Source organism: Pseudozyma hubeiensis (genome assembly GCF_000403515.1).
Source record: "Pseudozyma hubeiensis SY62 DNA, scaffold: PHS38, whole genome shotgun sequence".
NCBI classification, from domain to species: Eukaryota; Fungi; Basidiomycota; class Ustilaginomycetes; order Ustilaginales; family Ustilaginaceae; genus Pseudozyma; species Pseudozyma hubeiensis.
In genome coordinates this window covers 939,021-960,691 of record NW_012133820.1, presented here as the reverse complement: position 1 = coordinate 960,691, position 21,671 = coordinate 939,021, and the positions used below count along the sequence as shown (strand labels likewise).

Here is a 21,671-nt window from a genome sequence, read left to right as displayed (position 1 = left end):
GTACTCGTCTAATCGTCTGTGAGGCTTTGGAATTCCATCTCGAACGAGAAGGCTGGCAATCTTAAGGGACGGAATACCGCGGCGATGGCACCATGATGTGATCACCTATTGACTCGTTTCAGGCACAGCGACTGTGTCCTGTACCGTCTATCAGCTCGTCTTGGAGGGGCAAGCGCGTATATGCCGCTCGATTGTTTGCGGGCGTGATCAAATTAGTTTTTGTCTTTCGTCCCCGCGTCGAGGCGAGACCGAAACATTTCATGCCGACCGGCAAATGTTGGAGCGCCATTATGCCTCTTAAGACAAGCTCAGGACGTTGTTCAGTGGTGTGTTCCTAACCTGATATGCGCTTTGTTGTCCTTGCTACCAAAACCGAGGAGCCGTCGAACTTTTCGAGAATGTCGCCTGCCGTCGCGCTGATTGGCTTCGATGCCGTGCTATGCTCGGAACTGCCTCGTAAGTCGACCACACGCATCCGAGGCAACTGAAGAGCAACTTCAAATGCCGCTTTTTCATATTCCAAAGGAACGGCGACGTCGAGCGGAGTTTGGTCTCTATACCAAACTTGCCCTTGGAGGAAAGGCTAAGAGACCGCCTCGGGCCAACTTCCTGTCATTCTTCTCAATGAGCTACATTCTCGCAATGAGCTGCAATGAATTTGCAGAATCAGGATCTGAGATCGAACTTGACGCCTTGATCGAAGCAGAAGCCCAAAGAGGCGGCGAGAGACAAAGAGATGGGCGTTGCTGAAGGGCGCAGTCGACCGAAGAGACACGGGAACGGACCAGGGAGCGCTGTGCAGGTATGCGTGCCGAGATCATGTGAGGCTGGAACAGAATGCCTGACGGTCGTCACCTCGCCGCCAGGAAAATTGTCGGTGGAAACCCAAGATTTGCGCCAAGTTGCAGTGGAACAGCAGCTCGGCAAAAGTTGCCACGCGAGCGTGAATCTCTGTACCCATTGATTGACAAGGGGTTGCGACCTTTGCGATCGAAACTTGTCAACCGTAGAAGGCTTCTCTCGCCTACTGTTGTCGCAAAACCTCAGTTGCGAAAAGTGAAGCAATGCCATCTTCCACCGTGATTGCAGAGCAACGCAGTTGCTGAAACGCGCCGCACCATCCGACGAAATGGCTGCACTGTCGAATGCGCGTGTCTTGTGCTCGAGTTCTGAGGGCAATCGTGCTTTTCGTGTTCACGCAGAAGCTCCGATTTGGCAGGTCAGGTCACCAAAGAGGTTCAGGACCCTGGATCTGAACCCTGTCTCTGACCCTGAGAGAACAAATTTCGGCTAGAACGAGCAGCTGGAGCCGCAAGCACCTTGGCAGCAGTGTGTAGCATCAAAGCTTTGGTTTGGCGCGACCGAAAAAAGATGCAGGACCGCATCTCGGTCTGCGTTGTTGATAATGAAAGATACCACTTGCCGAACCAGCTTCTCTTTGCTGAAGTCGCTCAAGGATTGCCACCTGAACAGCCCTACGGACTGTATCTGGCTCGGCATGGTGTAAAGAGGCCGAATGCGTGCCCGCTGGCTACGGTCGAGCTTTCTGCCTCGTCGACGTCAACCAATATTGGGTGACTGGAAATCGGTGAGTTCGGCGTCGGGATGTCCCGTCGAGGTCGATTCTTTTGTGTGGATGTCGAACCACGGGAAGCACCGCAATGCCGAGAGGGGCAGCAAAGGCACGAGACGGCTGTCGCGGACAAAACGCAAGGGTCTCTCGTGAGTGTCCTAGTGCCGACCCCTCCATCCCCTCAGCCGCGTTTTGCTGGGCGTGCGTATGAGCCAAGGCTATTTTTTTTTTTTTTCGCGAAAACACAATCCTCTCGTGTGTTCTGCTTGACTGCTTAGACGCCCACGCGCAGACAGCGGCTGCACCAAGCCTCTGCCTGCTGCCGCACGCAGCAGCCTGCTTCCCGTTCTGTGCGGATTGGTTCGCTTGACGTGGTTCCGTGTTCCTTCGCCTCCATCCGACGGCACCTTCCGCTGAGCAAGGGTTCATTCCGTCGTTCCGCTGTTCGGGTGCAGTGTGCAGACTCGAAAGGGCTTCTGGCCGGTTTGCTCTTGCTGATGTTTGGCTTCTTTTTTCAATTTTCGGCGATCCGAACCAACAGAAACATCATTAACTATTGCAGAAGCGGAACGAGACAGAGTTCACGCCTGACTAGGCTAGTGCACCACAGGTAGGAAGGCGACGCCGCACGCATCCATCCATCCAACAGGTTTTGGTATGGCGGCATGCTTCCTCGCTTGGCTGCTCGCCGCGAGCCTCGTCTTGGATGTTCTCGAGGCGCTGATAAGTCATGCCTGCAAACGCTCTCTGCCGTGCTCCCGGTCTGCCTCTTCCCTGAGCACCAGACCTGGCTTCGTCCTTCTGCCTCGCACAGTAACCCATGTGGCATGTCCCTCGGTGCAGTGGGCTGCTGAATTCACAGGCTCGAATCGAAAGGAAGCCAGGCACACAGGCAGCCACACAGAAGCACATGGTTGCGCCTCGTCGTACTCGTCGACTCTGCGTCCGCGTCCTGTGCGATTCTGCGTCGACTGCGCCGACAGTCCGTGCTTCTTCTGGCGGACTTTGCGTTTGCAAATGAATCTCAGCCGCGACGCTAAGTGTTCCACAAGCCTGTTCTTCGTGTCCCTCCGCTCCATCACGCTCCCTGCTCCCTGCTCCCTGCTCCCTGCTCCCTGCGGCTTAGCAGTCACATCGACTCTGCCCTGGCTTCTCAACTTTCCAAGAATTCTTTCACCTTCAGCCTGTTGAGCCGCGGAGTTGCCTCTTACCCTCCAACCCGTGCCTTCACGGCTCTTTGAGTTCTCGTCGGCCACCTCCTCTTCCTCGTCACCGTCCACGCCACCCTGATTCAGCCGTTGATTCTGCCTTACTCGCTGCGCAGACACCGCACCAGCATCATCTTTTCGGCCCTCGATCCTTGTCATTTGAACTCGACGTCGGTGTCCCTTCCGAACCACACCGCGCAGGCTACCGCCGACGCCCGTGTCTGGTTCTCCTCTCTCTAGACAAGCCATCAAGACGGCACTCATCTCAGCGATACGTCCGTGCCGCGAGACCACACGGCTGAAGCTCACGGAATCTCATCGTCTCCGTTCTCGCAAGCTCATCGTCTCCGTTCTCGCAAGCTCTCGTTACCATCACTAAACCACAAGGTTGCCGCAGCCAGCCAACAACCTCACACACTCTGCAACACTATCTCGCATCAGCACCCCGCTGTGTGGCCTATCGGCGATACTGCTTGCTGTCCGATACTATTCATTTCTCGACACTCTTCGAAAACCAGCAGCAAAGTGCACAAAGCTGCAGGTAGCAGACAAAGGTATCCTCCGCTGATCATTTCGCCATCTCCAACCACGGCGGCACGTCTCGAGTCCAGCCGTATTCGTAGACTCTGTCGCATTCGCGCACGTCAGCCGCGCGTAGCTTGCCCGAAGTGATGAGCGGCAAGCTGGAAGAATCCAGCCCAGATCTAGCCACCGACCCATCAGGCAACAAGCGTAAGAGGGTAAGTTGCTCTCACCCCGACCACAGCATTCCACGTCTCGTGCATGCATCTCGTGTGAGGAGATCGTTCCGACTTCTTTCTCGCGGGCAATCGAGCGTTTGCCGGGTCGAAACGTGAAACTGACACAACCTTTCGCCTTGTGTTCGACACTTCTTTTCTTACCGACTCCAGATATGGGCTGCTTGTGAGCCATGTCGCAAGCGCAAATCGAAATGCGACGGTCAAAACCCGTGCGCAGGATGCGTTTCCACCATCAAAACCGCAATGCTCCCCATTAATGCAACAACGCTCCAAACGGGCACCATCGACGAGGCACTCGTGCAGGTAAAAGCGCAGGAACTTTGCGTATTCGATTGGAATCGTAAGCCACGCGGTCCCAAGGGCAAGAAGGCCGCATTTGCCGCTGCGTTTGGTGCGGAAGCATCAGGCAGCGGAGGCGCACCTCGCAGCCATGCTAGCGCCGGTCCAGCCTACATGGAAGCGCAGCAACGAGTTCTCGACGAGACGCAACACGTACATCGCCCGGCGACCACATACGATACTGCTTTCACGTTTACAGCCCCGGACAACATGGCTTCCCACACCAACAGCAGCCTTTCGCATGCACACGCAAACGGTTGGACAGATGCGACCGGATCGGCTCCCCACGGCAATGGAGCTGCACACTACGTAGACTACCCTTCGACTTCGGCCTTGGCAGCCGTAGGGTCCAGCTCGCACAACTCCGCACATCCTCCATTCCCTTCCAACGGCAGCGGCAGACCGGAGCTCTATCAACGTAGCTCCAACGACAGTGGTAGCTTTTCAGCGTCCGAGTACAGTTCCTACACCTATGGCCCACGCCAACCAGAGTCGAGCACGTCCGTCTCGACGTTTTCGCCGCCCATCATCTCTGGGCATATCACGCGACCCATGGGTACCGAGGATCGTCCGCTAAAACGCACCACCTACGAGTACGCAAATGCTCCGGATCGCGTCAGCAAGGCGTCGTTAAGCGCGTGGGATGCGCTGGCCGACAGCGCCAGTCATCCACGCTCTAGCAGCGTTTCGAGCTTGCGGCGCTCCCAAAATTCGGCGGGCACCTCGCCCACCGAGTTGTACCGCCAGGGCGAGTCGCCAGCACACTCGCAAGGCTCGGGCGGATTTCCCGCTGCGTCGCCCCAGTCAGACGGCAGCGTCAACTACTACAATGCGGCCGCGAAGCTGTCACCTGCAGGCGGCGACAACGGCGACTCGCGCTTCCACGACCAATCCATGCTCATCAACCGCCTCAAGCCGTACTATTCCGAGAAGGACCGTCCGTTTGTGGCGCTCGCCATCTCGCAATTCGAAGCGCTCGACTCGTTCGAAAAGATGGTCCCTTCTCGCTACATCTTTGGCTCAGCTTCCGGTTCCGGCGGACGCGATCCGCCTGCGCACGTGCTGCTGGCTCTTTTGGCCTTCTTGGCACACCGTGCGCTGCTCTTGCCGGATAGCATGAACATCGAAGATCTCGACCTGCAGGCCGGCGACGTCGTCATGCGATGCGCCAACAACTACGGCCGCCTCGAAGGCGATGATCGCAAGCAGATGCTGTCGTTTGCGCGTCGCAGTTGGTCTCTGGCCAACGACCTCATGCTTCAAAAAATCCGCAGCGGTGATGTGGATCCTCGGCTGATCATGACGGGTATGTTGTTGGAGATGGGCGCAGGAGAGGATGGTGTGAGCAGCAAGGGCCTGGTTCAGCGCAAGATGTGGCTCTTCCGCTTGGCCTACTGTTGGCGACTTCATCAGCTGGACGCGAAGCCCGATTCGGAAAGCTGGAAGACGCCTTGGGATGGGCCCGAAGTGCTTCAGAAGGCGCTCGAGATATCGGGCGGCTCTACCGCCGACGATCCCCGAGCACCATTGCCACGCGCCGCAGACACGCGCAGGATGGTTCAAGATCCCATCGAGCTCGAAGCCATCCGCAGACAGGTCTCGCTCATCGTCACAGCAGCATATTGGGTGCAGACCGCAGAGATGCAGGTACCCAAGTTCGACCTCTACTCGATGGAATTCGAGCCGGCCGATGCGGACGACTACATTCACCACGGCTCCAACTGGACTCCCAAAGTTCACCCGGCCTCCAACGGCTACTTGACGCAGACGCGCGACCTTATCTTTCGCACGTACGGTCGACTCACTCGTCTGCTGCACACGCCCCTCGCCGACATTTGCACGGGCCATTCACCCGAGCCTGATCTGCAGCACGCCATCACTGAGATGGAGACGACACTCGACTGGCTCGTAGAGCGTATCGGCTCGGTGACGTACGAGGGACCCGAGATGCCGTTGCGTGTTGCGGCTTTTGTGCACGCCCGCATATTGGCGTTGCTGATGTATCGACTTTTCACGTCGATCCAGGCTTTCTTCTTCCTATTCCCCGAGAGGACGACGGCGAGGACGGACAAGTCGCTTCGGATCGCTTCTACACTCATGCCCAAGAACGAGCAGCGCTCCAACTTTGAAATGATTGCTGGAGGCGGGTGGGCGCCCGAGTCGGAGAGCGAGGATGACAGTGCGGCTGGGCGAGATTTCCAGGGGCGTAAACTTCTGCCTCGACCGCAGTTCTCTCGACATCCGATGAAGGCGTCGATGGCGGTGTTGTGGGAGACGGGCGCTTTGGCGAAGCGACTGCTGTCGCTGCATCGAGCCCGCGACGCTGCTCTGGAGCCGATCGAGGGAGGTGCAGCCGAGACATGGAAGGGTGGCGATGCGGAAAAGACGGGCAACGAGGTGGGCAAGACGATGGATGCGTCTCTGCGTGCGGTACGATGGCCGCGTCATCTGCGTCTGTTCGCACAGCACGCCTACGCCATGGCAGCCGAAGCGCACGTGGCAGGAACCTCGTGGATCGACACGTACGGCGACGAGAACCCTGGATGGAAGAATCCAGCGTCGTTCGACCTGCTGCCCGAGTTCAACAACGAGCACATCGAGAGCGGACTGTGGGACACGGGAGACGCGTTTTTGGAGCTGCTCGAGGCGATGGCCAAGATGGGAAGCACGCATGCGAGGAGCACCGAGGAAACGACGTTGAGGTATCGACAGGAGCGGTGGAATTGGGCAAAGAGGTATCAGCAGCCGCCGAGTGGGTTGACTAGCATGCCTAATCCGAAGTAGTGCAAGGAAGGAGGTGAAATCACAAGATTATGCAAGATCTTTGCAAAGTTGTTGTTTGCGTTCGAGTGCATGTGAGTTGGAGAGCGAGGTGGGACGATGATGACGTTGTGAGGTGGCGATTACGACTTTGTGGTGAGATTGTAAGATGGACCGACGTTTTGGACGCGGGTATGTCTGTTCTGCGCCGCAACTTTAACGATCTGTTGCCTCGATCAATCTCCTCGAAGAAGCAAAGCACAGCCTAGTATCAAGAAAAAAGACGTTGCTAAGATGTAGGATGCTAATAGTACAGGAAGTGGAAACGAGACATGAGGAGGAATTAGAGGCCAAGACGGCGTTCCATGACGGAGTGCATGTTGGGGATGTCCGCCGAGATTTCAGCTGCGATTGAGTCAAAGAGCAAGGTTGCAACCAAGTCGAGATCGCGATGGTCAGTAGCCGGGTCGTGATTGCGGGAATCAAAAGGGTGAACGGGACTTACAAGGAAGGAAATCGCGAGGTTCGATACGCTCGTCGTCACCGTTGAGGATGTCGAGGTGAAGCTTGGAGATGGAGTTTGAGCTTCGAGTTGGATCGAATGCTGGGTTCTGTGTGCGACGAAAAGTGGACCGGAACGAAGCGCAAAAGGTCAGTCACAGTTCAACATCAGCCGACAGTAGTATCAACGCCTCGCCGCAATACGTACGTAGCTGACGATCTTCCTCTCCATCAAGGTATGTGCTGGTGCTCCGATGCCGTGAATGTTTCGCTGCATGGTGAGCTTCAAGTTGTCCTGCGTCGCATTCCAGTACTCGAGCCTGTTCTGAATCGGATGGTGCGAGTGGGTAGATACCTGATGAAGCACGTTGTTGAGACCGTGTCGCATGGTATCGTGAACACCGGCATAGACGGGATGTGACGTCGACGAGTTGGTGGAGACCGAGGTGTGGGAAGCGTACTGCGGCGGCACGAGCACGTAGCTCGGCTCCATCTGATGCTGCTTCTGGGGTTGCGATGATGAGCTCATGTTTGGAGAAGTAGTGGCAGGTGTAAGAAGAAAGAATGGTGGTGCTGAGGAGGACGAGAGCAGAGACAAAGTGGAGAAGTTGCGGGTCCGTGTGTCGCTTCGGGGCTGCTAGACTGTCAAGAAATGTGAATGCGTGGCCACGCGCAGCAGACACAGAGAGGGTCGATCACGGAGCCCTGGGTGTTCGTTGTTAGATCGAACACGGGCGCAGTACATAAGCATGACAATTCTCACAACCAAGTCTGAGTGGAGCTGCAACCTCGAAATTTTACTCCAAGAATTTTTGTGATTCTGAAGCCAAACGGGTCCAAGCTGAGCCGAGTGACAACCAAAAAAGCAGCAACTGCGTGTCAGTCAGCTGGTCAGATGCGCTGGTCAGCCATCATCACCGTTCTCTTTCCTGCACCATCACCCACGAGCATCCTCGTCTACAAGTCGAGATGGATCCTGACGGCTTGTTCGACTTTCTAGCTCCTGCGGACGCCGCACCCAGCCCGGCAGCCTCGTCCGGTTCCTCGCCATCCAAGAAACAGCGCAAGCGCAACAAAGCAGCAGCCGCAGCTAGCTCTTCCTCTGCCTCGAAGGCAAAGGACGCATCTTCCTCTCAAAATGGGAACCCGACATCTCAGCCAGAGACCAATGGTGATGCTGTATCAGACGAAGTCGAAGCAGGCCCTTCCAAACGTCAGAAGCTCAGTGTAGTCTCCGACAAGTCAGCCCCCGTCCCTACTGTGGTCACAGATGAGTTCACTGCCGAAGCTACTCAGGCCATACCAGTTGACAATGGTCTCGCGGCTCCGTCCAACTCTGCAGATGCGGCGAGTGAAGCTATTACTGCTGCCTCGGCCACTGCCGAATCAAATGCCGCAGAGAAAAGGATGCACGTCACCCACTCGGTCCGTCACCAGGTCGCACTTCCACCCGACTACCCCTACGTACCACTCTCACAGCACATCCCCAACGATCCGCCAGCAAAAGAGTACAAGTTCACTCTCGACCCTTTCCAGCGCAACTCAGTCTCCTGTATCGAACGCAACGAGTCGGTCCTCGTCTCTGCACACACCTCGGCAGGTAAAACAGTCGTGGCCGAATACGCCATCGCCCAATGTCTCAAGAACGGTCAACGTGTCGTCTACACCTCTCCCATCAAGGCGCTCTCCAACCAAAAGTTCCGTGAACTCACCGCCGAGTTCGGCGACGTCGGTCTCATGACCGGTGATGTCACCATCAACCCTTCAGCTTCCTGTCTCGTCATGACCACCGAGATTCTGCGTTCCATGCTCTACCGCGGCTCCGAGATCATGCGCGAGGTCGCCTGGGTCGTCTTTGACGAGATTCATTACATGCGCGACAAAGAGCGTGGTGTCGTCTGGGAAGAGACCATCATTCTACTTCCACGCAAGGTGCGCTACGTCTTCCTTTCGGCCACCATCCCCAACGCCATGCAGTTCGCAGAGTGGATCGCCCACACACATGCTCAGCCCTGCCACGTCGTCTACACCGATTTCCGACCCACGCCTCTGCAACACTACCTCTTTCCACAAGGAGGCGAAGGCATTCACCTCGTCGTCGACGAGCGCGGCACCTTCCGAGAAGACAACTTTCAAAAGGCGATGGGTGCGCTTGCCGACTCCAAGGGCGAAGATGTGGCCGATCCCAATGCTGGAGGCGGAAAGCGTCGTGGTCAGGTCAAGAAGGGCGGCAATGCAGGCAAGAAGGGTCCATCCGACATCTACAAGATCGTCAAGATGATCATGGTCAAGAACTACAACCCCGTCATCGTTTTTGCCTTCTCCAAGCGCGAATGCGAGGCGCTCGCGTTGCAGATGAGCAAGCTCGAATTCAACACCGACGACGAAAAGGAGATGGTATCCACCGTGTTTACCAACGCCATCAACGCCTTGTCCGAAGAAGACCGAGGCTTGCCTCAGATCGAGCACATCTTGCCACTCCTCCGTCGCGGCATCGGCATCCACCACGGCGGTCTCCTGCCCATCCTCAAGGAAGTCATCGAGATCCTCTTCCAAGAAGGTCTCATCAAGGTCCTCTTTGCCACCGAAACTTTCTCCATCGGTCTCAACATGCCCGCCAAGACCGTCGTCTTCACCGCCGTCAACAAGTGGGACGGTAAGGAGTTCCGCAACCTCACCTCGGGCGAATTCATCCAGATGTCCGGTCGTGCCGGACGGCGTGGCCTCGACGACCGCGGTATCGTCATCATGATGTTTGACGAAAAGCTGGAACCGAGTGCTGCCAAGACCATGGTCAAAGGTGAGGCCGATCGACTCAATTCGGCCTTCCATCTTGGATACAATATGATCCTCAATCTCATGCGCGTGGAGGGTATCTCGCCCGAGTACATGCTGGAACGATGTTTCTTCCAGTTCCAGAACGCTGCTTCGGTGCCTGCGCTCGAGGCGGAGCAGAAAGCGGCGGAAGAGCAGCGCGATCTGATCAAGGTGGAGCGCGAGGAAGAGGTGGCAGAGTACTACGACGTGAAGCACCAGCTCGAGACGCTGCGTACGGACGTTCAGACGGTGGTAACGCATCCGTCGTACGTGCTGCCGTTCTTGCAGCCGGGACGACTGGTCAAAGTGTGTCATGACGACCTCGACTTTGGTTGGGGTGCCGTTGTTTCGTATGAGAAGCGTCTGCCGAACACGCCGGGTAAGCGAGGGCCGGCGATCGATCCGAACGCTCCACCACAAAATCACTATGTGGTGGATGTGCTGCTGCACTGTGCCTCCGGTTCGGGATCCAGCTCCTCGTCGGATAAGAAGTCGAAGAACGACGCACCGAGCAACTTTTTGCCGTGTCCAGAGGGCAAGAAGGGAGAGATGGTGGTGGTTCCCGTCCTGCTGTCGACGATTCAAGCGCTTTCCGGGATTCGCATCTTCCTGGCGAAGGATCTGCGCCCCACGGAGCCCCGCGAGACGGTGCGCAAGAACCTGGTCGAAGTCAAACGTCGCTTCCCCAAGGGCGTACCTCTTCTCGACCCGATCAAGGATATGAAGATCAAGGACGAATCTTTCGCCCATCTCGTCGAAAAGATCAAGATCCTCGACGACAAGCTTTCCTCCTCTCCGTTGCGAAACGACAAGGATCTGCCAAGACTCTATGCAGCGTACTCCAAAAAGCAAGAGGCGCAACAGCTCGTCGACGGTATCGCGCGAAAGATTGCTGCGGCGCATTCAGTCCTGCAACTGGACGAACTCAAATGCCGCAAGAGGGTGTTGAGGAGGCTCGGGTTTACGACGGGCGACGATGTGGTGGAGAAAAAGGGTCGAGTGGCGTGCGAAATCTCGACGGGCGACGAACTCCTGCTGACCGAGATGATCTTCAACGGAGTCTTCAACGACCTCACCCCGGCGCAGTGCGCTGCGCTTCTGTCGTGCTTCGTATTCGGCGAGAAATCGACCACCCAAACGCGTCTCAACGAAACGCTCGCCTCTCCGCTGCGCATCATGCAGGAGACCGCACGACGCATCGCCAAAGTCTCGATCGAATCCAAGCTGCCGCTGGTCGAGGAGGAGTACGTCTCGAGCTTCAAGGTGGAGCTCATGGATCTGGTGATGCAGTGGTGCAACGGCGCCAAGTTTGCCGAGATCTGCAAGCTGACGGACGTGTTTGAAGGTAGCATTATCAGGTGCATGCGCAGGTTGCAGGAGTTGATACGGCAGCTGGTGCAGGCGAGTAGGGCGATCGGAAATGAGGGGTTGGCGGAGAAGTTTGAGCGGGCGCTGGGGATGTTGGAGCGCGAAGGGAGTATCATTTTCAGTCCGAGTTTGTATCTGTGATTGCGCAGAACGGCGAAAGGGAAATCGGACTTGTGGTGCGGAAGAGGAAGAAACGCATACGGAGAACTGTGGTGTGGGAAAGAGTGGGTTTGTGTGGATTGTGACTTTGAGTGGATGTGGGTGAGACTGGCAGGGGGGATCTAGGTGGAAGATGGTTGTTGACGAGCGACGTCGATCAAGCGACCGTCGACAAGGGGTGACACGAAAGCCAGGTTCGACGTATCGTCCTCCTCCTCCTGAGCCTTTCCATTTCCGACCTTCTTTGCGTCCGAGTCCTTTCCACTGTTCCCCTTCACCTCCGTCCCGTTCTCCGTGCCCGTCGCAGCGGAAGCCCGGATATCCGACCTCAACTTCTCCATCTGCCCCTCATCCAGATGGAACGAACTGGACGCCACCGCTCCATGCCTGAAACTCCCCGATGCGATCGCCCCCTTCCCCACCTTGCGTTCGTCCTTCTTCAGTTCGGCGAAACTCTCATCCTGTCTAGCGATGAACCTTTCCAAGACCTGCAACAACCGTTCCTGCTCCTGCAGACCCATGTCCATTCCACCGGGAAGATCTTTGGCCGCTTTCTCGAGTGTTGCGAATGTGGATCTCAACTGGGTTGCTTTGTCGACGATCTCCTGGGATAGCTGAGTAGCGCTTCCCTTGTTCGAGGAGGAAGCGGTGTGGGCGGCGGTGGTGAGGAAGGAAAGTGTAGCGTCTGCATCGGCTTCATCCACGGCCATGCTGCCGAGGGCGATGTTGGCTCCGCTGGACTCCACTTCCTCGTCCTGCTGTGTCGACTTCGATCCGACGTCGGTGGGAGGGTTGTAGAGTTTCCCGTCGGGAGAAGCTGCCCGCAGGACGAGCGCGAGCAGCTCCTTGATCTGCGCGAGCAACCCGGAGGCAAGCGTCGGGTCGAACAGCGCGTTCTCCGGTGTCTCTTCAGATCGGATGCGTTTCGCTGCTGGCGGTCCGGTCTCGGTCGCTGCGTCCGAGTCGAAGGTGCGCGTCGCAGCGTGCGACGAAGTCGGAGCGACGTCCTTCGAGTCCGAGGACAGCGGTTCGTTGAACCGCCTGTGCACGCGGTCGAACTGAGAATGATGTTCGGAACCTCCGACGTGCAGCGCGTCTCGGAATCCGCCAGGTGACTGGTCGACGACCATACGCCAGGTGTCCTTGTCGAGCGAGCCGGATCGTCCCATCGGAGTTTGCTTGATCGGTGTCGTCGGCGCTTCGCCCGGGGAATGCTTCATGGAGCGTTTGAGGAGATTCAGCGAACGTGCACGTGAGATGGCGATGCGTGTACGTTTGCTCAGCGTATCGACGTCGCGATCTTTGTGTCCGCTTTCGCTGTGATGCGCGTCTGCGGAATCGAGCTGATCCGCTCCCGAACCAGGGCTCCCCGAAGCAGAGAGGTTCGCAGCGTTCTCGGCCTGCAACCTGCGCATCTGCTTCATGCGCCACAGGTAGCTCGCACCCAGCAGGAATTTCCTGACGATCGCCGACATGAGCTGCCCATTCTCGTGATCCACCACGAACTCTCCCCTTTTCAAAGCTTCGAATCCATCGTACCCTTCGGCCAGGTATTCCCTCGTCACGACTCGGTAGACCTTGTCCATCTCCAAAGGGCCTCTACTGACCAACGCGGGTCGGTGAACTTCCACATCGTACCCTCCTTCTGGCAACTTCGTCACGGAAAACCTCCTCAACTTGCCGACGTCCTCCTCACCTTCCCCTTCCTTTGGCGTATCCAGCGGGTTGTCCAACAGCTCGACACTCACCAACCTCTTGCCTGGTTCCTTCCTCGAGTCCCACTTGACCATCAATCCGGCCACCTGCGGAAATCTCCCTTCCTGCTTCGGGTACATCGACAACCCGTTCTCCAGCGCCTCCCAGATATCCCTCCCCTTCAACTCCTTGCACACCACCGCATCCTCGAACGGCAGGATCTCCAGCACATCGCTCAACGCGATCTTCCCGGGACCGTACAGCTGATCCCCGCGCAGACTTCCACCGCAGATGATGGCACAATCGACTTCCCGCGCGTGCGAAGGTCGGTTCTCGTTCAGCTCGCCTCGATTGTCGCGTTCGCGCAGCACCTCCTCGTACGAATTCATGAGCACGTCGGCGACAAAGTTTCCGAAGGCGGATTCGTCGGTCCGCACTTTTTCGGAACGCACGTCCCAGGGCGTGAGTGTGTAGGCGACGCTTTGCGATGTAGACTTGGAGATTTTGGCGAGCAGATCGTCGAGCATCGATTTGAGTTCGGGCGAGCTCGGATCGGTGGGGGATGCACGATATCGTTTCACGCCGAGTGACAGAATCGTCCTCTTGCGGACAGCCGAATCGTCGACATCGGAAAGTTCGAGACGTAGCTCGGAGAGGTCGCGAAAGTCGGTTCCGGATTTCACCACCATGGCTCTCTCGTCCTTCTCCGTACCCGGTTCGCCGCGCGGGAACTCGTCGCCGCTGTAGTCGGAAGCTCCGTTGCCGACGTAGTAGATGTGATCGTGACCACCGAGGACGAGATCGACGCCGTGCGAGTTTGGATCCGGGTTGGAAACGGCTCCGACGGCATTGGCAAAGTCGATGTCGTTGGGTAGACGGCTGTGGGTGATGGCGATGATGAGTTCGCAGGCTTCGCCTTGTGGATCGCGGAGGGTGCGACTGAGTTTGTCGGCGGTCTTGATCATGTTCCTGTAGACGAATCCTTCGGGGAAGCTGGGTACGGTAGCGATCCATTCCTTTTCCACGATACCGATGCATCCTACTTTGACACCCTGCACCACCGTGGTCCAGTACCTCAACGTTCCCTCCACCTGCGCATCGTCGTCCAAAAAGTCCTCATCCCAATTGCTGCAGTCCTTGTTCTCCTCTTCGCTCTTCGCTGAACGATCAACCACATTCGAAAATAGCCACGGGAAGTTGTTCTGCGTCATCAACGTTTGCAAGTGCGGATACCCGAAATCCCAGTCGTGGTTGCCCAGACAGGCACAGTCGAGGTTCATGGCGTTGATGACGGGGATCAAGTGCGTTCCTCTTGTGACGCTACTTTCGACCGAAGGGGAGTAGAGATCGCCGCTGAAGAGTACGAGACCTTTGCGTTGACGTGAGGTGGAATGTGATGTCCAGTCGCGTGAGCCAGAGGATGAGGGGGCTGATGGCGGTGGAGGGAGGTTGGAGATGTCGGATGGCTCGCCCCATGATTCGCGGATGGACTGAATCTTTGCTGCGAACTGGTCTGCTCCGATGGTTCCGCCCGAGGCTTTGTCCTTCTGTCGAACACGGTAGACGTCGTTGAAGTGGATGATGGGGAGTGTGACCGGCATGTTTGCGATGCTTTAGAGCTAGAGCAGGGTGAGCATGCGATGTGAGTCGTCGTCAGCAGCTGAGTCTGACAGATCAGGTGCGACGATGATCGTGATTGTGGTGGTGGTGGTGGTGGTGGTGGTTGATGAGCCGGAAGAACGTTGCCGAAAGTGTTGCAGGTTGAGAAACCTTCTCAAGGGTCCGTGCTCGATTTGTGGTGCGAAATGTGCCCACCCGATTCACACACGCGCCTTTCGCAGCATTCCATCATCGGGCTCCACCTTGTCGCACACCAACATCATACTCGACCGACATCCTAGCTGGACGCTCATACCCCATCACCGGCATCTTCTCTGCTTCTGGATTGTTGTTGATTGCACTTCGCAGCTTTCTCTTTCCCTTAAAAAGGTCTGACGGCTGGAGCTTGATCACGGATCATGTCACGAGATCCATACCACGATTTCGCCTCGGACCTCAAATCGTCGCTCTCATCAGCGCGCTCGCTATCCCAATCCTATCGACAACTGGTCTCGCGGTCACAAGCACATGCGTCTTCCTCTTCATCCGCGACCAACTCGGGAGACGTCGAATCAGCACACGACCGGTTATCGGATGCCATCGAAGGATTGCGGCAGGACGTCGAGGATGTGAAACAGAGCGTGCTTGTGGTGGAACGTAGTGGACCAGAGAGATTCGGAGTGTCACCGGAAGAGCTGAGAAGCAGAAAGGCGTTCGTTGCTGAGTGCGAGGCGGAAGTCAAGGTGTGTTCCCTGCACAGTCGCAGTTTTCAGCCTGGAAGAAAGGCGGTTATGCTGACTCTTTACGACGAATTCGCAAACAGGCACTGTCACAAGTGGTCAAAAGCTCACCACCGGGCGGAAGAGACAGATTCGATTCGGTCAAGATCGACCTCGATGACGCGGACGAGGATGCAACGGAAGCATTCGAGCGCGAACAGCAGCAGGTACGTCTTTCTCACCGAAACTTCGTCGTACACGTTTCCGACCCCCTCTGACCCTTTTGCGTGTTGTGTCAACAGATGCTCATGTCACGGCAGGACTCTACGCTCGATAAGATCGGATCCACGCTCAGCTCGCTCCGCAATCAAGCAGGCATGATGGGTCAAGAGATCGGCGAACAGATCGAAATCATCGACGCCTTCGATTCAGAAGTGGATCAGAGTCAAGGCAGGCTGGGCAAAGCGATGAGCAAGATGGACGAGGTGGTGAGAATCAGCGATGAGAGGCTGGGTGGATGGTGTGTATGGATCTTGGTGGTGATCCTGTTCTTGTTGTTGTTGGTGGTTCTGTTGATATGAGCATGAAAGTCCCATGTATCACTATGCCATTTCAGTCATACCCACTTCGATTGCATCCCACATGTCACCTCGCCAGTGGCTAAAGGGAAGACGTCGAGTGTGATTCGTGATGAGAGCAGTCGAATGAGCAAGCAAAGCGAGAACATTAAGGATCGTGTTCGGCGTTTTGGAGTTGCTCGCCTCCACAAAGACTCGCTTCAGCTGTAAGTTAGCGCATGCAAAATTCAGGGCACAGGATCAGTCTACAGCGCGCGACCCCAACGTCAACCTCGCACGATGTGTGTTTGTCCAACACTCTTTCCCTTCACACATCATACTTCATTCCTTCCAACATCCCCTACCCTTTACCATCTTTCTCACCCTCAGCCTGCAGACCAATGTTCGGCTCCGAAACAATGTATATTCACTCTCGCTGACTACGACTTCTCCCACGACGCGACAACTTCTAACGACACTCTAGCCACCGACCATTGTGCACACCACACATAGCCACGCCCACGCCCGGCCCTACGCTCCTTACCATGGCAACGCCAGACAGCCCAGATGACGGCTCCAAACCCATCAACTTCCGCGCTGCACTCGCGGCTTTCCAACAGAACAGCTCTTCTTCCTCCTCCTCCAATGCGATACACTCACCCAAACCGCGCGTCGCACCACCCCCCACAACACGACAACCTCCTCCGCGAACGCCTGCACGTCCCTCGTCCAGTCAAGACCCCGTCTCACGCGCATCCTCAACCCCACGTATCCGCAACAACTCGGACAATTTCATGCCTCCCTCGCCCAGCACAGCTTCTTCGCCTATCTTGCAACCAACTACTTCGGCATCGGGCATGCTCAGTGCACCCTCACCCGTCTTCTCGACTCCCTTTGGGCTGCGAAAATCGGGCAGCGGTACTAGTCTCAACGAGCTGATGAGCAAAACTCTACCTAGAAACATCAGTCGTACGGCCAGCCCTTTGAATCGATCTAGGAGCAGATCGGTCACGCAGCAGGAAGCAGGCAGCGGCAATTCGGCCCCTGCTTCCGGTCGATCCAGTCCATTTCCGCCAGGTCGACTTCGCGGCTTGTTCGATTCGGAAGACGTCTCTCAACGAACCGAAAGTCCCTCGTCGCAACATATGCTAGACACCAGCGCCGAAGACGACATGTTCGCGCATGCGGTTATGGAGCGGTCTCAAACGCGATCGTCCACCACCGATTCCAATGCTTCCCTTGTACCCCCGCAAGTACCTTCACGAAAGGGTAGCGCTTCGTCGACCAACTCTGCCAATTCGATCACACCCAGGTTGCCACCTCGACCGACGACCTTGGCACCGAGTCCGACAATCTCGGAATTTGGACAACTGCCGCCGACCACTTCAAAAGTCAAACCGAAAACCGGATTGGTGGCTTACGCGACCTATACACCGGGCGGTAAACGAGGTTCTCAGGGTGGGCTGGAAGGTAGCATGACCCCACCTGCGCTGCCACCCAGGAGTGCGACGTTGAGTCAGGCGGAGAGGGGGCATACTGGAGAAGCAGCGTACAGGGCGAGGCAGAGCAGCCCGATGAAGCGTGCACCTCCCCTCGTTCCACAAAAGCCGACCGCTCCGGTCCCACCTCCAAGACCGGCGAAAACGTTTGACGGAGCTGCGGGAGGCTTCAAATTTGGTACCACTGCCTACGAGCCGACAGCAGCAGCAGCATCGCCACGACAAAACACCTCGACTCGCGGTACAGCCCACCATCAGCGCAGTCTCACCGGCGGTGGAAGCACGTCCGGCTCGACCACAGGTACTCCAGCGAGCGCCCACAGGAAGACGGGAAGCAACGTTTTCACAAGCATAAGTCTTAGCGATGATGCTAGTGGAGAGTTGAAACGTAGTCTCGAGTCCGATCTGCACTCGGATCATTCGACGCAGCTTCCACCGCCCAACCGTGGTCGATCTATCACAGCGAACAATGGTGCGGCGAGTCGTGCGGCCGGTCCGAGTCCGGCAGCAGGAGGCATGGGAGCGGGGATGGTGAGCTCGCTGATTGGGACGGCTGCGTCTGCGTTACCCATGTTCAAGTCGACTGGGGCTGCAAGTGGGACGAGATCGCTGGCTGATGGCGCACCCTCGAAGCAGCAGTACATGAGTAGGAGCGGTAGTGCCGGTTCGGGGCTGACAGCGACCGGAGCAGATGGTGAGGCTTCGTTGTGGGGGGTAGGTAGGGCAGTTCAGTTGGCAGAAGTGGGTGTGGTCGCGAGTAAAGCGGTCGGCGGAGGGATGTTGAAGGAGCCACAGGATGAAAAGGCGATGAGGAGGTTTGAGGCCTTGTTCGAGACACTGCTTCGTCAACAGGAGGAAAAGAGAAGGACAAGGGGACAACTCGGTCGTGCCAAGGCGAACAATCTGAAGAGCGAGGAGGTTGGAGAGAGGAAAGCAAGTGGCGGCGTACAAGCACTGAGAGGGTGGTTTGAATCCGATCCATCTTCCACCACCACCACAGCCACCGCCGGAAGCACTACGCGACCAAATCACCCTGCAGCACAATCAAACCCGCCATCTCGGTCCACGTCGCTATCACCATCAACCATCCGCAAGATCTGGTCCCGATCACAACTACCCTTTACCTACCTTTCCCAGCTGTTCGATCAATGCCTCCAGTCTCAAACTGAGGATGTCAAGGGCCTTGAAAAGCAAACCTTCGTTCGAGCCATGGCGAGCATCGATGCCGAGTTGGAGAGAAGGAAAGCGCGTCGGCAGACGAGGCAGAGGCGAAAGGACGAGGCGAGGAAGAGCAGGGACGTGAATGTGAGCGCGGCGCGGAGGGTTCCTCCTCCGCCGCCACCGCCATCGATGGCAGCGGTGTAAGCATGACGAAATGTCTTTTCGAGGTTCAAATATCTGTATGCTGTAAAGGGTCCCTTGTCACTACACCAACAGTCGTGACGCTGCTTTCGGGTGTGTTTTGAGTCAAGGTGTTGCGAATGAGAGCATGTATTGTACAGTGTAGGAAGGAGAGTCCTAGGTCCGAGCGGACGTGGTATCTTGAGTGTGAAAACTCGTATCGTAGCAAGGGGAGATGCTAAGCGGCATCGGAGGGGTTTGACGGTACGGGCGCTAGTGTGCCGTGGATCAGATCTGTGAGCCCCGAGATAGATCGTGATGAAGGTCACTGTTCCTCTCCAGGACCTGGTATTCGAATGTTACTGTTGGTACGTACCCTGTATCGAGCTCTCAAGAGCGTCGATGCGATTGCTCATCTCGTTCACTGTTTCCATTGAAATATGAACCGTGAGTACGACTCTAATTACTCTACGCTACCACCACACGTTCGTCCGATAACTCACTCCTGGCAGTGACCTGACCATTCATGTCGTCGAACCTCGTCTCCAGCTGACCCAACACCGTGTCGACCCAATCGATCAGCTGGTGCGGGGAGGAGATGTCCGGTGCCTGCAGCGCTTCCGAAGGCGTTGGTGCCTTGTCGCCGCCCGTGTGTGAGGAGGTGCTTGTTGCGGCGGAGGAGGTTGGTGGTGCCAGTGCGGGTTGTGCGGTGGTTGTCGACATGGTGCTTGAGGGCTGAGAGATGGTGGAGGGGAGGAAAGAGAGATGGTGTTGGTGTTGATCTCGACACAAAGCGCGTTCTTTTTTTTATTAAAATTATAAAAGTCATTTTGGGAAAGCCCTTTGTACTAATGTGCACGAAGCTGTCCAACTCTGTCACACGGTCAACTCCTTTGTTCTTCTCGCACTCGCATCGTCGTCTCGGTTTCCCACGCCTGCAAAGGTCGATGCTGGACACAAAGGGAACCTCCTTGTCGATCTTACCACTCCACCTACCAAGCAACACCGTATAAAAGCATCCCGGGCTGCACTCGACCCACCCCTCTCTCCTCCACCACACCCCCCGCTCAACATGACAGCCGCAACTTCCACCAACATCATCGACACCCTCTGCGCACCCTACCTCCCCTTCGACGCATCCTCCTCAACATGGTCCGACCTCCACCCCACTCCGCAATCCGATCCTGCCTCACCGATGTGTCCGATCCTGTACGCTCCCACCTACTCCTCCGCCATGTCTCTCTACCGCACCTTGACGAGCACCAACTCGCACTCCACCCTCACCGCCCCTCTCGCCGGTCTGGAGCTTTCCTCAAGAGCACTCGCGCTCACCACGCACATAATCACCCTCAACCCATCGCACTTTAGCGTCTGGCAGTACCGCGCGCTCATACTGCTCCACTCGCCCGAACTCGAGTCCCAACGAGCGCAGGTGCTTGCAGCCGAGTTGAAGTGGTTGGATCAACTGGCACATAGGAACATGAAGTCGTATCAGGTGTGGCAGCACCGACGGATCGTTGTTTCCGCACTCGGAGATCCGACGGGGGAACTCGAGTTTGTAGAGGAGAACCTGGCAAAGGATGCGAAGAACTACCATACCTGGGGGTATCGTCAGTGGGTGCTGGCACACTTTGGCGGTCTCAACTTGGCGCAAGAGCAGCAGGAAAAAGCGGTGGGCAGTAAAGGTGCAGCTTCGTTCCCAGAGCTCTGGGATGCAGAGGTAGACTATGTCGACCGGCTGTTGCAGGAGGACGTTCGGAACAACAGCGCCTGGAACCACCGTTGGTTCGTCCTTTTCGGGCGGTACGGTCTTACCTCGTCCAGTTCCACACCGTCGACGAAGCTGGAATCGCTTCGAAACAAAATCAAGTACGAAAAGGCATACGCAAAAACATCGCTGGCTCACGTTCCGAACAACGCCAGCGCATGGTCCTACCTACGAGCACTGCACACCGCTCTTCCCGCAGAGCTGGCGAGACCGATGCGGGAGAACCTCGAGTGGGCCAAGACGCTGGTTTCGAGTCAGGAGGAGGCGAGGCGCGATGCGAGCGTCGACGTCATGGGTCGCGCATCGGTCGGTGCACTCGAGTGGTGGTTCGACTGTCTCTTCGAACGAGCGGGGCAGAACGAGGAGCAGCAGCAGGTGATGGAGGAGGCGGAACTGTTGATCACTCGGTTGTGCGTGGCAGATTCGGTCAGGAAGCGGTTCTACGCGTATCGGTTGAAATGTCTACGTCGAGCTCTCCAGCGCTCATGATCACTCGTCACTTTTCCCCAATCTTAGAACTTAATCGTATCTATTGCCAACGCGAGAGAAACTTCAGAACAGCTTGGGCGGCCCTTGGTCACCCCACACCCAGCTCCTCAAATCCGTAAAACAATTCTTGCTCCCCTCCGGTTGCCCAAAGTCCGCCACCAACACCATATATCCGGCACACAACGTCGCCAGCACTCCACCCAACACATTCAACCGGTTCTGCTGGAGCGACGGTTCCAACGCATCATCGCGCGCGACTCGACGGAAGAACTTTTCGCGCTGGCGAGGGGTGACCGTACGCATTGTCGTTGGGATCGAAGGTGTGGTAGGTGGACGCGTGTAGAAGGCGGATAAGATGTTTTCCTCGGCTGATTTGTCAGGAGGAGGTGCCAGAGGCGAGGTCGGGTGGAGGTGCGATTGAGGTGCGCTCCAGAGCGACGGTGAGCGACCGCTGGTGGTGTCTTGTGGACACGAGGTTGGGTCGTCCAGCTGTTTGCAGAAATGAAAAGCCGAGGTTG

At 56.8% G+C, this 21,671-nt stretch overlaps 9 protein-coding genes across 9 annotated transcripts; 6 read left to right on the top strand and 3 right to left on the bottom strand.

Annotated features, from left to right (window-relative positions):
- Nucleotides 1-398: 398 nt before the first annotated feature.
- Nucleotides 399-1,578, top strand: PHSY_004081 (hypothetical protein; the record flags this gene model as incomplete). Its single annotated transcript, XM_012334698.1, has 2 exons — nt 399-456; nt 1,295-1,578. 2 exons carry the CDS (start codon nt 399-401, stop codon nt 1,576-1,578), a joined length of 342 nt encoding a protein of 113 aa, XP_012190088.1.
- A 723-nt stretch (nt 1,579-2,301) lies between these two features.
- Nucleotides 2,302-3,045, bottom strand: PHSY_004080 (hypothetical protein; the record flags this gene model as incomplete). Its single annotated transcript, XM_012334697.1, has 1 exon — nt 2,302-3,045. The coding sequence occupies one exon, from the start codon at nt 3,043-3,045 to the stop codon at nt 2,302-2,304; it is 744 nt and encodes a 247-aa protein (XP_012190087.1).
- A 407-nt stretch (nt 3,046-3,452) lies between these two features.
- Nucleotides 3,453-6,665, top strand: PHSY_004079 (potential fungal zinc cluster transcription factor; the record flags this gene model as incomplete). Its single annotated transcript, XM_012334696.1, has 2 exons — nt 3,453-3,521; nt 3,693-6,665. 2 exons carry the CDS (start codon nt 3,453-3,455, stop codon nt 6,663-6,665), a joined length of 3,042 nt encoding a protein of 1,013 aa, XP_012190086.1.
- Nucleotides 6,666-7,326: 661 nt separating this feature from the next.
- PHSY_004078 (hypothetical protein) lies at nt 7,327-7,635 on the bottom strand (the record flags this gene model as incomplete). Its single annotated transcript, XM_012334695.1, has 1 exon — nt 7,327-7,635. The coding sequence occupies one exon, from the start codon at nt 7,633-7,635 to the stop codon at nt 7,327-7,329; it is 309 nt and encodes a 102-aa protein (XP_012190085.1).
- Nucleotides 7,636-8,111: 476 nt separating this feature from the next.
- PHSY_004077 (hypothetical protein) lies at nt 8,112-11,592 on the top strand (the record flags this gene model as incomplete). Its single annotated transcript, XM_012334694.1, has 2 exons — nt 8,112-11,304; nt 11,477-11,592. 2 exons carry the CDS (start codon nt 8,112-8,114, stop codon nt 11,590-11,592), a joined length of 3,309 nt encoding a protein of 1,102 aa, XP_012190084.1.
- A 16-nt stretch (nt 11,593-11,608) lies between these two features.
- On the bottom strand, nt 11,609-14,782 carry PHSY_004076 (5'-nucleotidase; the record flags this gene model as incomplete). The annotated part of the gene is made up of 1 exon (XM_012334693.1): nt 11,609-14,782. The coding sequence occupies one exon, from the start codon at nt 14,780-14,782 to the stop codon at nt 11,609-11,611; it is 3,174 nt and encodes a 1,057-aa protein (XP_012190083.1).
- Nucleotides 14,783-15,199: 417 nt separating this feature from the next.
- PHSY_004075 (hypothetical protein) lies at nt 15,200-16,540 on the top strand (the record flags this gene model as incomplete). The annotated part of the gene is made up of 5 exons (XM_012334692.1): nt 15,200-15,523; nt 15,604-15,726; nt 15,802-16,019; nt 16,116-16,283; nt 16,447-16,540. 5 exons carry the CDS (start codon nt 15,200-15,202, stop codon nt 16,538-16,540), a joined length of 927 nt encoding a protein of 308 aa, XP_012190082.1.
- A 61-nt stretch (nt 16,541-16,601) lies between these two features.
- Nucleotides 16,602-18,920, top strand: PHSY_004074 (hypothetical protein; the record flags this gene model as incomplete). Its single annotated transcript, XM_012334691.1, has 1 exon — nt 16,602-18,920. The coding sequence occupies one exon, from the start codon at nt 16,602-16,604 to the stop codon at nt 18,918-18,920; it is 2,319 nt and encodes a 772-aa protein (XP_012190081.1).
- Nucleotides 18,921-19,968: 1,048 nt separating this feature from the next.
- On the top strand, nt 19,969-21,153 carry PHSY_004073 (hypothetical protein; the record flags this gene model as incomplete). Its single annotated transcript, XM_012334690.1, has 1 exon — nt 19,969-21,153. One exon carries the CDS (start codon nt 19,969-19,971, stop codon nt 21,151-21,153), a length of 1,185 nt encoding a protein of 394 aa, XP_012190080.1.
- Between the last annotated feature and the right edge of the window lie 518 nt (nt 21,154-21,671).